Source organism: Macaca fascicularis, chromosome 2 (genome assembly GCF_037993035.2).
Source record: "Macaca fascicularis isolate 582-1 chromosome 2, T2T-MFA8v1.1".
Taxonomy (NCBI): Eukaryota; Metazoa; Chordata; class Mammalia; order Primates; family Cercopithecidae; genus Macaca; species Macaca fascicularis.
The window spans coordinates 52388888-52405178 of record NC_088376.1 but is presented as its reverse complement, the minus strand read 5'-3'; the positions used below and the strand labels follow the sequence as shown (position 1 = coordinate 52405178).

Here is a 16291-nt window from a genome sequence, read left to right as displayed (position 1 = left end):
GATTAGAAAAATAATGCTTATTGTACAAAAAAAAAAAAGACATGTAAAGATATGAATAAAGCCTACTTCCCCCTCAATCATATGTGTTCTATTTACCAAAATGGGATTATGTTCACTCCCACAATATATTTTAACAAATACAGATCTACGTAATTTATCATGTCTGTTCAGTCTTCCACTGTCTGACTGTACCATAATTTGTTTAACCATTCTATCGTCATACACTAAAGATAGAAACAAAACTGCAGTGGACATCCTTGAGCATACATTCTGCATACTTGTATTGGTCTGGAGTCATGTTTGTGATTTACAGGGATGTGAAATGAGATCATTTATTTCTCTAACATTAAGGAAATCTGAATTAAGGAACTCAAGAACTGGTTTGATGGCTCCGCTGCACCTGTCTTTCTGCTTAGTTGTTCCTACCGAGTGGCTTTCATTCCTCATAATTCCAGCTGGCTGCTGCAGCTCCAGCCATCATGTTCATAAGCCAGGCTGGAGAAGAGATGGAAGGATGGGAAGCAGAAAAGTATGTCTATTGCTTCCATTTAAAAACCCTTCCCAGAATCCCACACAGCACTTCTGTTCATTGTCTAGAACTTAGTCTCTTGGCCATACTTAGCACCTAAAAAGGGAGAGCAGATATTCCAAAGCAACAACCATCTCTGTCATTCCCATCTAATTGTTTTCTGGAAATAAAAGCTTTGTGGAAATGGACTTAGTGGATCAAAGCTTTTCCCAGGTTTTTGTTACATATTGATATACTGCTCTCCAGAAAGACAGTACCAGGTTAAGTCTAGTAATATGCGAGAATAACCCGCAGTAAGTTTTCAGGTTCTTTTGTGTGCATTTTATGGGCATTTTAAAAGCTATTTTTCTGAAGCTGCATTTTTTTCTTTGTTTATTAAATCATACATTCTATAAAGAGTGAGGTGGAGATTTTATTATTTACAATTTTTTCTTTAAAATCGATGTCTGTACAAGTAGAACATTCATTCCAGGCACTGGAAGGACATTTAAACGTTATTGACACATATTTCCTCTACTCCTAAGAAAACTTATTTGGAGGCTGCCAGTTGAATTAATACATTAACCAAAGTAAGGCAGCTCTCTCCTGTTTTGAAAAACTTCCTGTCAATTAAATAAAAGGCACAGTGTAAAAGTGACTCTGCCCAAGTTAGTGTTTTAACAGAAATGTTTGTATTACACCATGGTGTGACCATCAGCAGCTCCATAAATAAAGGAATCATCTGCCGGCCTTCCCACCTTTTGGGTGGGGTCTGTTTTCTCCTTCAGTGGAAGGACATTGGGTTCATCATTACTGCTGAAATTTTATTACTTTAGATTTTATCAAAAAACTTGGTGTCACCAGGTCTGAACGGAAAAAAAATCAAACATTTCTTTTTACCCTCACACACCACCCAACACAGCACTTCTGATTCCCTAGCAGACACCAACTGGGTGTCCTGTAATTTCGTTGAATTCTGACACTATCTACCTGGAGATAGTATCAGATCTCACAGGCTGAGGGCTCAGTCTCACAAGACTGCCCCCCGCCAGCCCACCCTTTTAGATGCCAATTGCAAGCTACAGGTCGTGACCTGTGCTTCTGACTAACTCACTCCTTGGATTTGATCCATTTGCTAGAATGACTCACATAACTCAGGGAGACACTTCACTTACCTTTACCCATTTATTAGAAAGAATATTACAGGGATTCATGTGAACAGCCAGGTGGAAAAGACACATCGGATAAGGTACTTGGAGCTTCCACGCCCTCTCTGGGTATGTCACCCTCCAGGAGCCTCCACGTGTTCAGCTATCCAGAAGCTCTCCGAACCCTATCCTTTTGGATTTTTATGGAGGCTTTATTACATAGGCATGATTGATTACATCACTGGTGATCAACTCATCCTTCAGCCCCTCTTCCCTTCCCTGAAGGTTGGGATGGGGGATGGGACTGAAAGTTCTAACCTCCGGCCACGGCCACGTGGTTGGTTCCCTCTAGCAACCAGCTCCTTCCTAAGGCTATCTAGGAGCCCACCAAGAGTCGCCTCATTAAAACAAAAGATGTTCCTATCACCCAGGAAATTCCAAGGGATTAGAAACTCTGTGTCAGGAGCCGAGGTCAAAGACCAAATATTAAAACCAAAGAGTCTCCTAGCACCTCTGTCTACAAGGGTTATAGGAGCTCTAGATCAGCAATAGTGACAGAGATTTATTTCTTAATATATCACAATATCACACATGGTTTCCTGATTTGGTTATTCAAATTGATTTATCTTAGCTTTTTGTCATCTTTATCTTGTGAATGTTACAGAATAAAACTCACTTCTCTTCAAAGTTAGAAAAGTGACCAGCCAAAGGATTACTATCACTGAGGGATCATTTAGAAACAAGTGATTATTCTAATGCTACTAACTTAAAAAAAAAAAAAAAAAAAACTAAAAAAAAAAAAAGTTGGTGAATCAGTAGACAGCTGTGCTGTATATATTCTTGCAACTTTCCTATAAGTTTAAAGGTATATCAAAACAAAAAGTTATGTACGCACAAATAGATGTTGACTTTATATGATTTTTATCTGCTACTTTCATGAAGAAGGATGGGGTTTGAAGTTATAATTGAAACAGGTGCATATTTCTGTACTTTGTTAAGTAAAATTAAATCAGTCATATATTTTTTATTAACATCCACTTGTGGGTACAAAACTACTTACTGTTTGGAGTTTGCATAAACATACTTGTTTAAAACAACAGCATTTTTTAGGCTAAATCTGTTTTTCCATTAGTTGAAGTCATAGAACCTTCAAAGCTTCCTGCATTTCTGTACCTGGTATGTCCCCTCACATTTTGGAACTATTATCTTCTTGTAAATGATTAAAAAATAAAATTAGATTAAAACTTCTTGAGCATTTCTTTATTAGGAAAAATATGAATCCACTAGATATTCTTTTGCTAGCTCTTACTGTGCTTTTTACTTCAGGCTGAAGTCCCCTTTCTACTTTAAATGTAAGAGAAAATCTTGTGCTGACATGAGATGCTCATTACCACCAAGGCACTCATTACCAACAAGGGCACCAAAGGAATCGCAGCTTTGGCTGTCTCTCACACTGAATTTGAGAGTTGCTATTATTAGAATGCAAAAAAAAAAAAAAAAAAAAAAAGATGGTGGGGGAACTATGTGAGACTTGTGGTTAGCTAGACCTTCTGTGTTTTAAGAATATTTCTGTCTCTGGGTCAACTGTTACTTAACTACTCGACTATATGAAATCAAGTATATCAGCCAGGTGCGGTGGCTCATGCCTGTAATTCCAGCACTCTGGGAGGCTGAGGCAGCCAGATCACCTGAGGTCAGGAGTTCAAGAGCAGGCTTGAAACCCCGTCTCTACTAAAAATACAAAAAAATTAGCCCGGCGTAGTGACGCGTGTCTGTAGTTCAAGCTAATCAGGAAGCTGAGGCAAAAGAATCAGGAAAGAACCTGGGTTCCTTGAACCCAGGAAGTGAAGATTGCAGTGAGCAGAGATCGTGCTCCAGTCTGGGTGACAAGAGTGAAACTCCATCTTAAAAAACACAAAACACAAAACACATACACACACACACACACAAAAGAAAGAAATCAAGTATATTTGTAGTTTTTGCAGTAAATTGATGCCTACCATTATTTCTCTCCATTTTGTGTTCATTGTACTATAAGGTGTTTACTGATTTTTTTCTTCTTTTTGCATTTGAATTACTCAGATCCCTTTGAACAGTTCGGATAGATTTTCACAAGGGAAAGGAAAGGAACTAATATTTATAGTGTGTCATATATATCTGGCACTGTGCTAGGTGTTTTACTTTTGTTATTTGATGAAATTCTCCAAACATCATGTAATGGATGTTCTTATGCCCATTTTACATTGGAGGAGACCAAGGCTTGGAGATGTTACTTAACAGTAGTCTCTTAACCAGTTAATGGCAGAAGCAGATCTCAAATCCACTATACCACTCTGCCTCATTGGGGTGATATGTTCGACTGAAGATGCCAAGAAATACATGTAAAGAAACACTGTAGACTGGGTTTGAAATGTGAACCAAAAGCTGTGTTTCCTGATGATTATTTTCAAGGTCCCCAGTAGCACTCTCCTCTTCCTCTGAAGCCTAACTTGGTCCCTTTCGATGCCTCAGTTTTTGTCTTTGATCCTCCAAATAATTTTTTGCAAAATGGGACCCTCACTCTGAAAAGCACCTCTCGTCTCTCTTGAGATGCCGAGGTTCATGCCAGCCCTTTTTCCAGTTCAAGTTGTGTCATGCCTTTCAAACATGTGCAAAAAGAAAGTGGCTCTGATGGCCAGAGCCAGGGTGGCTCATCCTCTTCCCAGAATTGAAAAAAGCAAAACCAACAAAAAGGAATTAAATCTCTTCACATGAATAGAGAAGAAGCTAGCCTAACCCAAAAGAATTTTTGGTTTTAAAGAGGATTTGCCTTCTTTTTTGGGGTGAGTGACATTTAATTCACTTGGCCCCATTAGAAAGAAGAGAAAGGAGGGCAGTGCGGTTTTAACTTCGAGATATTTTACATTTGGAGTGGCTTCGGAGCAGCCAAGCACTGGGTCAGTGTCCCATTTAAGAACAACTGGAAAAACAACATGTTAGAAACATGTGTTAGGCACAGAGAGCCTGGAAAAACAATTTTCAAAGTATTTTAGCATTTAAAGTAGCTTAGTGGCTACTCTAACATATAAATTTCTTTTTAAGACTTATTGTGAGATTGAAACTGATTCCTAGATGTTAGATGCAGTTGATACGGGAAACATTTCTAACATGCAGCTATTGAGATAGAGTGTCAGGTTCTGGACCATTTATAATAACCAAAACAATAGAGTCTGTGCTGTTTACCACCATACCGCTCGTTGTTTCACTGCCGCCTTCTCTCTGCTCATCTGACTGCCAGCTCCTTGAGGGCCTAGATATTGCAGGCACTCATCACCGTATGCGTGTTTAAGTGTCGTGAATTCATTGAATGCCTAGCAAATCCCAATATACATATTTGGGTACAGCATCACTTCATCTGGATCTTGGGTGTAGAAATAGCACCATATTCTAACCCTGGAAGAAACTGGCCACACTGAGCTTACTGAAAGATAATATAACATACACAAAGCCTAGTAGACTGTATATTCAGAAGGTTTTCAGTGGTAACTTTCACTACACTCCACATTCGCCACAACTGATTTTGGGGAGCAGAGCGAGGTGGCATGCATGTGTAGACCTAGCCTCGGGAGGCTGAGGCAGGAGGATCACTTAAACCCAAGTGTTGGAGTCCAGCCTGGGCAACATCTCTTCAAAACAAAAGAAAACTGAGTTTGGAACTGAATCCTTGTAGAAGATGTATCCCGCTGTAAATACTTGTCTAATGAAAAGATGGATGAATACATTCCACTTCCTATCGATTATTCTAGAATTCACCATTCATGTGGCTGGGCATGGTGGCTCACGCCTGTCATCCTAGCACTTTGGGAGTCTGAAGCGGGTGGATCACCTGAGGTCAGGAGTTTAGGACCAGCCTGGCCAACATGGTGAAACCCCGTCTCTACTAAAAATACAAAAATTAGCCACGTGTGGTGGCGTGCGCCTATAAACCTAGCTACTCAGGAGGCTGAGGCAGGAGAATCTCTTGAACCAGAGGGTCGGAGGTTGCAGTGAGCCAAAATCATGCCACTTCATTCCAGCCTGGGTGAAAGAGCGAAACCGTCTCATCTTTTCTCTACTTCTGATTCTCATCCCATGTTTTTGTTTGTGAGAAAGGAGAAAAGTGAAATAAAGACTCTACCAAGTACATATTTTATACTTGACATCTGGAAGTAATATCGTGAAATAGACTCTCACATTGTTGTGGAGTTCCAACACAATAAACTTAAGGTGATTTATACATCTTTTATTTATTTTATTATTATTTTTGAGACAGAAGTTTGCTCTGTCGCCCACGCTGGGGTGCAGTGGTATGATCACGGCTCACTGCAGCCTCGACCTCCCAGGCTGAAGTAATCTTCCGCTTCAGCCTCCCAAGAAGCTGGGACCACAGGCATATACCACCACACCCGACTAATATTTTGATTTTTTTTTTTTTTTAAAGAAATAAGGTTTCCCCATGTTGCCCAGGCTGACCTTGAACTCCTAAGCTCAAGCAATCCTCCTGCCTCAGCCTCCCAAAGTGCTAGGATTACAGGCGTGAGCCACTGTGTCTGGACTATACATTTTTTTAATGGCATTATTGATCCTGGCATGAGAAGAGAAAAATAAATGCTGGTACTAATAATAAAATTGTTTGCAATGCAGCGCCAAAGTTCTTTAATATGGCTCTTGGCCCAAGTCAAACAAGCAACAAAAACTCCCAGTCCTTTTTTTTCCCCCCTTCTTGTGTTTTCAGAAAATAGGAAAAATGAGGTTAAGCAAGAATTTTGCTCAGTTTGCAGAGGCAAAGTGAGGCTTGCCAGTGCCGGGTACTGCTGGGGTGCGTGGAGCCGGTGACGGGGTGTCTCTAACACCGCAGCTGGACTGTTCACCTTCTGAAGTGAGGTTCCTGAGTCACACCTGGGGCTGTCTTGATGAGTCATCAGCCTTCCAAAGTGGTTTTCTCTGGGAAGTGGCACATTCACAGTGCCGCTTATTTTCCCCACCCTAGGGACAAAACTCTGGTAAATGAATCCCTGCAGGAACTGCGGGTATTACAGTCCTGATTTGGCTCATCTGCTCTTTGGGGCTGACAGCAGCTTTGCTTGACTCAGCATCTGCCTGGCTGAGTAGGTTCAGATAGAATGAGTCTGCAGAAAAGTCGGTGGTGCTCAGTGGGAAGGACGTGAGGGAGATGGATCACCACAGCTGGCCAGGGCAGAGGCACCAGGATGCCTTTCACATGGCTGCTGTGCCTACTGCTGCTAACTTAAACCAGTGGAGGCTTCTTGGCAAGTCTGCAAGGGAAGTTGAGGATTAGAGCCTAGTAGTTAAAAATACAATCCCTGCCATTCATTCGGAATTCCAGAGAACGCTGAAATTTTTTGAACTGGCAAGTGAATGGTAGAGACCGGAACCATACACTGAAATAACTTCTCTGGTCTTGTATCATCTTTTATTAGAGGATCCTAAAAAAATCCCCTATTTATATATCAGTTATTATTTCTGTGTCATAGACTGCAGCTATGTTTGATGAGCTGCCTAAGTGAAAATCTGACCGGAAACTTTTAACTATAAATTCTTTGTGGTTTCAAAGAAGGATGAACTTTCTCATCCAACACATTTCTGTTGTGTGAACAGTCACCTTTATTATATGGCATGAGTCTTTTTTTTTTTTTTTTAATAGCTTTGAGGTTTAAACTCTGAATGCTTTGCTAATAGATGTGTCAGCTGTGCACATTTGCAGCTTGACTTTTACCTCTTTGTATCTTTTATTCTAATGCATTAAAATAGCAGGAGATGGTGCCGTTTAGGATTTGGGCAGAATGGAAGAATAATTATAACCAATAATAGTGTTTTAAAAGCTGCTTTGGGACAAAGAATTATTAATTCGGGTGGTAGAAAGAATGACAATGTGGGAGGAAGATTGATTACTTTAGGGCATGTAGAGATATAATAAAACTTAAGCTATGTATCTCTTCAACCATGTGAAGAGCCATTACTTTATTTCTGATTGTCAACATATTTGTACTTACTGTCATAAGTTCAAAAGCCGACTCCACATTATGCAAATAGACTGATAAAGTTAAGCAGAGGGGATCGGTGTACTGGATGGCTACTAATCTTATCTCCAGGCTCGGAGGCTCACGCCTATAATCCCAGCACTTTGGGACCCTGAGGCGGGTGGATCGCCTGAGGTCAAGAGTTTGAGACTAGCCTGGCCAACATGGTGAAACCCCATCTCTACTAAAAATACAAAAATTAGCCAGGTGTGGTGGCGTGCACCTATAATCTCAGCTACTTGGGAGGCTGAAGGAGGAGAATTGCCTGAACCGGGAGGAAGAGGCTGTAGGGAGCTGAGATCACGCCATTGCACTCCAGCCTGGGTGACAAAGAGCGAAACTCTGTCTCAAAAATAAACAAACAAACAACCTAATCTTAATATTACAAACGTGATCAGGTCGGGTTGCTAGTTTAGATGTGGATGATGAGCTGAGCATCCACTGCGATGGGGCTTCTACTGTCACGGGCTCCCTCTGTGATGCGGCCTTCCTTCTGTGATGCCTCCCTAGGGTTTCTACTGCAATGGGCTCCCACTGCATTCTGGTTTTAGGTGACAGCAGAGGGACTACCTGGAGAAAGTGTGCATCTGGGCCTGGGAGAATTAGTAAGTGCGCATATCACCCCTGTCTTTGTTCTTGTGGTTAAGACTCATCTCTGGTGTTGGTTGGCAGAGCTAAGTACCATTGGCAAAACAAAACAAAAGGTGCTACTCAAAGAAATGTAAGATATGAGTAAGATATATGTCATCTCCTAGGTCTTGAAATCTAAATAAGAACACACTGATAGAATGTTTAATTTGATTCAAATGCAAACAGTATTTATCCCCAACATACGAGAAAGTAAACCACTTTTGCATACTTGTATTCTAATTCTAATTGAGGACAATTTTTAAAGTTTAATGTAAGTCTTGGGCAAGACTTCTTGCCATCTGGTACAGGATTAAAAATTGGCATAGCATTTGTTCTCTGCTGACAGTGGGTCAGATTCACTTGGCAGGCCCTATCGGGAATTTATCAACCTCATCCAAATCTGTTTCAGTTTCCATTTTTAACACTAGTGGGCCTATTTGGACTGAGTCACAAGAAGCACGTTGCAAAGCTGTTTCATTTAGCAAATTTTAAGCTAATTGTATTCAGTATGTGCATTTGTTTTAACATTAAGAGGATGGTGAACTGACCTACTAAATCAAAAAAGTTTTAAAAATCTGATTTTCTGAAATAAGACAGTTTGCTTATACTTAAATGGGGCTTGTAAATATCATAGGCTTGGCAGATTTTTTTTCTTTTTTCTTTTTTAAGAGATGGGATCTTTCTATGTTGCCCGAGCTGGTCTCCAACTCTGGGGCTCAAGCAGTCCTCCCACCTCAGCCTCCCAAAATGCTAGGATTACAGGTGCGAGCCACCGCACCTGGCTAGTATTATTTTTCATATGCCTACTATGTGCAGAACACTTTGCTGTGTTCCACAGGGTCATTTCTGTGGAACATTTCTTCTGGAAGAGCTTGTATTCTGCTGGAAGAGGAAAAAAGAGGTAGTAAGGACCGAGGCTACAGAGGAATTTCACCCAGGGGATGAAGACAGGGAGCAGTGAGTATGATTGAGTTTTAAACCAGTCTGCCTTGGTTTTATGACCCCAGGCTGTCTTTAAATTCTCATCTCATTGGTGCGGTTCTCTTTAACTGCTCAGCTAGGTTGTGGCAAAAGAAGAGGCAGTTTGGAGGCTGCTTCCAGGTCTTGTCCTAACTACTCTGCTGATGGCGGGGAGCCCTGATGTCGGACACTGTATGAAACTCTAATTTATTAAATAAATGGGGGCCAGAAAAAAGGCAAAACACTTATGTTTGAAGACAAAATCTTGGCCCATAGAAATAAGCAACATGCTGCTAATAGTTTTAAATTCTTTCAAAATGAAGCACTTGTAATCATTCCTATTTTTATATCTTTGTATGCTTCCAGCAATACAAAATATATTACATGGGGGATTCTCTGTTTCAGAATGTCCTTGTTGTATGGCTTCCTTCTGTGAAGTTAGTGTGGGTAAATTCATCCCAAAACACCAGGCCTTTTCCTGGGTGGTAAGAAGCTGGAGGATTTTTTTGGTTTTGTTTTGTTTTTTGTTTTGCGTTTGAGGCAGAGTTTCACTCTTGTTGCCCAGGATGGAGTGCAATGGCGCGCTCTCAGCTCACTGAAGCCTCCACCTCCCTTGAATCACTACAAGTGATTCTCCTGCTTCAGCCTCCCGAGTAGCTGGGATTACAGGCATGCACCAGCATGCCCGGCTAATTTTGTATTTTTAGTAGACACGGGGTTTCTCCATCTTGGCCAGGCTGGTCTCAAACTCCTGACCTCAGGTGATCCACCCTCCGCGGCCTCCCAAAGTGCCGGGATTACAGGCCACCGCGCCCGGTCTGATTATTCTACTTTTACAGATAAGATTTTTATCTTTGCCTTTACTATATAGTTTGCACAATGTTTTTGATTTTTACACCTAGCCAGTACATCACCCATTGTGCATAATAGGTATATGATCCATGGTTGTTGAAAAAACTTGAACCAAGTGTTGCCAACCTTGGACTCAAGGCTGGAGCTGCCTTCTCTGCACTCACTGCTGAGTGAAAATGACTTTAGGAAGCCAGGAGAACTGGCCATGAAATCTTTAAGTGACTTTGGTGGTCATAATATTCCCAGAACAGACCTGCTTTATGCTCACAATGAGGAACCAGTATACTGTTAGCTTTTTTACGTCTGTCTTGTGGATATGGGTAGTGTGACTAGGATATCCAATTAGGTCACACAAGGTCAGAACTAATATTAAACCCAGATACCCAGGTATACGTGACTCAACGACTGCGTGTGGTCTTTGCACATCTTTGCAGAGCCCACAGAGTCTGGCAGTAGGCTGCTTTGTCTGGGAGATGCCTATGTGAGTTGTGCTGTTATTTCATGGGCCGTGGTGACCCAGGGGGACTTGGATACCAGGTATCCTTGGGATATCTGCCTGGAGGTTAGACAGTGAATGGATTGTCAGAGAGAGAGGATGGGGGGAGGGAAGGAGAAGGGAGGAAAACCAGAAATATTGGCAGAAGGGAAGCCCAGAGGCCATTGCCCTCATCAAGGTGAAAGGTCATGAAGGAGGTAGAAGGAGGTAGCAGTGGCTTGAGAGGAGGAAACTGGAGCAAAGTGAACACCCTCTCCGCAGGCTGATGGGAGAGGCCAGTCTGAGGGGAGGGTGACTTGGAGGGTGGGCGTGCCGCCCCACCAATTTCAAAACATTTTAACCCCAAACACGCAATTTACCTGATAAATAAAATGTCTTTCTATTATTGTGTCTTTCTTGAAGAAAATATTAATCCATGAGGGAAAACTGATTTCACACGACACCGTTTTTCATAACCTACCATTTCCAGCCAGTATCTTCTCAGAGACGTGCTGACCTTTCTTGCCCCTTAGCAAACTCCATGCTTTCTTCCAACCTGGGCGTTCTCTAAGCAGAGACTCATAATGTGATTGGAGGCCAGAAATTGGTTGGTCTTTCTGGGACTGAGAGAAGGAGACTGTCTGGGAAGTAGTGGTCCCAGGGGCTCTTGAAGGAAGGGGAAAAGCCCACTCCCGCTTATATTTGTTACAGGCACTGTTAACCCCACATAGTAACAGGGCTCTCCATGGGAAGCACTTGTAAAGGATTTTTTTTTTTTTTTTTTAAGTCGAGGAAAAAGAATTTTTACTGTCAAGAAAATCTTTTCTTCCCCGTAGGAACTGCTATTCTTTTTCTTTATAAACAGCATGGGATCAGGTGATTGATTCCATTTGTCTTCTGATTTGAGCCACACAAAGGTAGGAGCCAAATCTGTAGTTTATCTTCGGGAACTTTTTTTTTTTTTTTTTTTTTTTTTTTTGAGACTGAGTTTTGCTCGTTGCCCAGGCTGGAGCGCAATGGCGCGATGTCGGCTCATCGCAACCTCCACCTCCCGAGTTCAAGCAATTCTCCTGCTTCAGCCTCCCAAGTAGCTGGGATTACAGGCATGTGCCACCACGCCCGGTTAATTTTGTATTTTTAGTAGAGACAGGGCTTCTCCATGTAGGTCAGGCTGGTCTTGAACTCCCAATGTCAGCTGATCTGCCCACCTCGGCCTCCCAAAGTCCTGGGACTACAGGTGTGAGCCACCAACCCCCCCCCCCGCCCCCGTGTCTTCAGGAACTTTTTGTACCTTATGACCTGTGTATTCATGCATCAGTTTTCTTTTTTGTCTTTTTGTAGCTTCATTAGTATTTTTGTTTTTGCTGGTTGTGAAAACAATACATAATCACTGCTAAAAACCTGGAAAGAACAAAGCAGTTTAGATAAGAAAAAAAAATTACCAGTGAGCCTGTTATTTGCATATATCACCATAAATAGTTTGGTATCTTTTTTTCCTTTCTTTGTTCCATTTTCAAATATGAAACCTGTACAGTGTATGTATTTACAGAATACACATATGTAGTCAGGTTAAATATATTTGTGTGTGTGTGTGTATTTCCAAGGGAAGTTATACTTTAAAACAGCAGAGAGACTTTTTCTTGAAGAAGACTAAGCAAGGGAGTGAAGCCAGGAAGGAGGTGGGAGTAGCGGGGAAGTGGGGATTAATCTAGCTAAATTGTGGTCCTGGCAACCACTGAGATTACACTGAGAAATACGAGAAAGGAAATGACTCAGTAACACTGAGAGAGGGAGCAGAGATGAGACAGCAGAGTGAAAGAGTGAATGGTGTATCCTGGGTCTGGGAAGTGGTGGGAAGTAGGGGGAGCTGGAGCCTGAGGCACTAAGTGATTAGAACAATAGGAGAATTTAGTTTTCAGATGAAATCATCAAGGCTGTATTAAGAGCCTCTTGTGAGCAATAGCTCACTCTTACTTGTTGCATTCAGCCTGGGAGCCACTCTTGACACCATGTTAGCGCAGCCTTACAGCCGATGTCAGGTCGACTGGTCTGCAGAGCCAGGAATTTGAGTGGCTTTCTTCTCAGAGTTGTTTTGGAGCAATGAGAACTGCTCACTTAAGAAAGGCTCCCTCTTGTACTACAGCCTTTGGGGAATACTGTGAGTGACACTTTTAATTAACAAATCCACTGGGAACAAAACTCCTTTAAATGTGTTGGCTGGGTGTAGTTTGAAGGGTGGGCGGTGGAGGCTCCCACTGCACTGCAGGAGTGCTGGGACTTCCAGCTGGGTAAGCTGTACATCTTTGGGGTCAGAACTATCAGGATGAGGTTCACCCAGAAGGCCCCACACTCTGTCCCAGGGGATTTTGGCTGGCAAGCTGTGCTGGCACTCCTTAGGCAAGATGAGCTCATCTGCCACTTCAGATGCTGGGCTGCCTATGCTAGATGTTCCTGCTCTCACTGCATTCAGGAGCCACAGCTCACTTGTTCAGAAGGGAGGGGAGAGTGGGGGACCAGCATTGGGGAATGCGTCATTCCAGCTCCTGTATTATTCCTACAGCTGGTAGCTGAAATTCTGATCACAGAAGTGCCCTTGTACATCTTCCAGCAAATGATGTATATTGCCACATCTCACCAGGGCCTGTGCTGATGTTGGTTCTAGCGCAGCATCAATATCCATGGTGTCAGAGAGTCTAAGAAAGGTTTATGAAAGAGAGGAGGATTCTTTTCCTTCTGGTACCAGAGTGGAAACTATTTACGTTGGACATGTCTGCCTTGGAAAACATGCCGCTTTAATAGAATGAGTTCTGAAGGAATAATCAAAGCATTTCTTAGGTCTAATTATTTTGCTAAAGGGAGTTACTTAATTTTGACACCCTCACCAATTAGTTCCTCACTTGGAAGGCCTGTGACAAGCCTGAGGCTGGCTATGCGTTTCCACCTGCCCAGAAATTGATGGATTTTATGAAAGCTTTAAACAGAAAGCTTTAAACAGAGCTACAATAGTTAAACTGAAGGTGTAACTAAAACTATTGTTTTTATTATTATTTATTTTATCCTTAGGGACATGTTTTTCATCTCTTTACTTCAGTCTTTCCCCATCTTTTCTTTTTTCTTTTTTTTCTTTTTTTTTTTTTTTTTTGAGATGGAGTCTCACTCTGCTGCCTAGGCTGGAGTGCAGTGGCATGATCCCAGCTCACTGCAACCTCCACCTCCCGGGTTCAAGCGATTCTCCTGTCTCAGCCTCCCGAGTAGCTGGGATTACAGGCACGCATCACTATACTAGCTACTTTTAATATTTTTAGTAGAGCTGGGGTTTCGCCATGGGGAACTCTTGACCTGTGGTGATCCGCCCGCCTCAGCCTCCCAAAGTGCTGGGATTATAGGCATGAGCCACCGCCCCTGGCCTTTTTTTTTTTTTTTTTTTTAAATCACATTTATTCTAAAACCTTAGACCTTTAGACCCAAGTTTTCACTCAAGGCAATGGATGAGCTCCCCGTGGCAATACCTACAAGTCTTGCATTAACAAATCTGAATAAAAATTTTAGCAGAGGAAGCATTTAAAAGTGAGGAAACAGACTGAAAAGAAAACAAGACAAATACAACCTCAGTGCAAGGAAGTTTCTAGACTGATTAAACATAATGAAAGTGAAAGTGGTTTCCTACCTTAAAAGATTCAAAGGAGGCCATTGTTATTCAAAATTGAGGTGTGTTTAACAGAAACAACAATCATGCTCCTTTTGTTGTGTGTCTAAGGAAGGTCAGCTGTGTGGGCCCGACTGGAAGAGACCAGCGTGGTTGTGAAGCCCAAAACAAAGGGCTAACATTCAGTTTCTTCTGTCAGTGTTTGTTGTCTTTGATGGATATGGAAAGATCTCTGATACTGGGCTGGGCTTGGTGGTTTGTGTCTGTAATCCCAGCACTTTGGGAGACTGAGGTGGGAGGATCACTTGAGTTCAGGAGTTCGAGACCAGCCCGGGCAATATAAGGAGACGCCCACCTCTACAAAAACAATTTTTTTTTTTTTTTTGAGACAGAGTCTTGCTCTGTCGCCCAGGCTGTAGTGCAGTGGCGCCATCTCAGCTCACTGCAAGCTCCGCCTCCTGGGTTCACGCCATTCTCCTGCCTCAGCCTCCTGAGTAGCTGGGACTACAGGCGCCCGCTACCATGCCTGGCTAATTTTTTGTATTTTTGGTAGAGACGGGGTTTCACTGTGTTAGCCAGGATGATCTCGATCTCCTGACCTCGTGATCCTCCCGTCTCGGCCTCCCAAAGTGCTGGGATTACAGGTGTGAGCCACCGCGCCCGGCCAAAAAAAATGTTTTTTTAACAAATGAGCCAGGTGTGGTCGCAGGTGCCTGTGGTCCCAGGTACTCAGGAGGCCGAGGTGGGAAGATTGCTTGAGCCCAGGATGTCGGGGCTGCAGTGGGCCATGATTGTGCCACTGTACTCCAGCCTGGGCGACAGAGCAAGACCATGTCAAAAAAGGAAGAAGAAGGAGAAGGAGAGGGTGAAGGAAGATTTCTGATACTGTTTATAAAACAGAGTAGAGGAACGGGATGAATCTACTCATCTTTTATATATATGTGTCATAAACTCTCACTAAAGGAAGAGCTTGATGGAGTGGGACAGGGAAAGTACCAGGAGTGACCTGTGATGTGATTTGGAAGGTGGTAGGCAACGCTGGAGGCCACGTCCACCTTTCTTAGAATGTACTAGAAACTCTGAGCAGAAGTTCATGTTTCATGTTGGGCTAGTTTCTCTGTGATTAAGTCATAGTAACAAACTGGAAGTTGTATGTGATCAAAAGTGTAATCATGTCTTCTCCCTTGTAAACCTTCATGCCTCAATATCTAAGTTTCTCCGTAAGCTGGCACTAGTCGACTTTCCTACTGTTATTTCCTACTACTCTGCCTTCCAGCTACACTGTTGTCACCTTGCTTGGTGACAGTGAGCTTCTTGAGGGTTTTATGTCACCTTTGTGGACCTCGAAATACCTTACACTCCTACTGTGAGAGCTTGCTTGATGACAGCCAGAGGGATCCTCATTATGTCAATTCTATGAGTCAGGAGAGTATGGGGGACTGGCTGGGAAGGTGAGCATGGCTCCCCTTCCAGGAAGGAGCTCACGCTCTATGGCACTCCAGTGATTGGATGGTCGGGAAGCACAGGTGCTGGGGAATACAAAAGCTCCACGGGCTGAGGTTCGGAAGTTCACTGGGGCTCACTGCATGTAAGGGCCTGTCTGGACAGTGAAGTCTTGGGCTTGTGTTTAGAGAGCTGCTTGCAGAATCCCCAGTGTGGCCTAACCAGGATGCAGGGAAAAATAGGCAAGTATGTCTTCGGATGAAATCTAGCACAATCCATCAACCACTCATAAGCAGATCCTAAGGGAAGAATCAGTGTCATTAACTGTTATGTTGTTGGTGGTGATGATGATAATGATGCTGACAATTAAAAAGATAATTAATTGTTTTCCTTCTTTTAGTCACATAGAAAAAATCACCACATGGCAAGACCCTAGGAAGGCGATGAATCAGCCCCTGAATCATATGAACCTCCACCCTGCCGTCAGTTCCACACCAGTGCCTCAGAGGTCCATGGCAGTATCCCAGCCAAATCTCGGTAAGCCCCAAGCTTTTTTAAAATTAAAAAGTA

General features: G+C 42.6%; 1 protein-coding gene across 3 annotated transcripts in view; it reads left to right on the top strand.

Moving 5' to 3' along the window:
• The window catches only part of WWTR1 (WW domain containing transcription regulator 1), a 143367-nt gene that overhangs the window by 71181 nt on the left and 55895 nt on the right, over window positions 1-16291 (top strand). For all 3 annotated transcript variants that reach the window (XM_045385124.2, XM_005546076.5, XM_074031268.1), the window contains one exon: window positions 16122-16258. In XM_045385124.2, the coding sequence (XP_045241059.1) occupies window positions 16122-16258 (137 nt within the window). The remainder of the gene's footprint in view (window positions 1-16121; window positions 16259-16291) is intronic.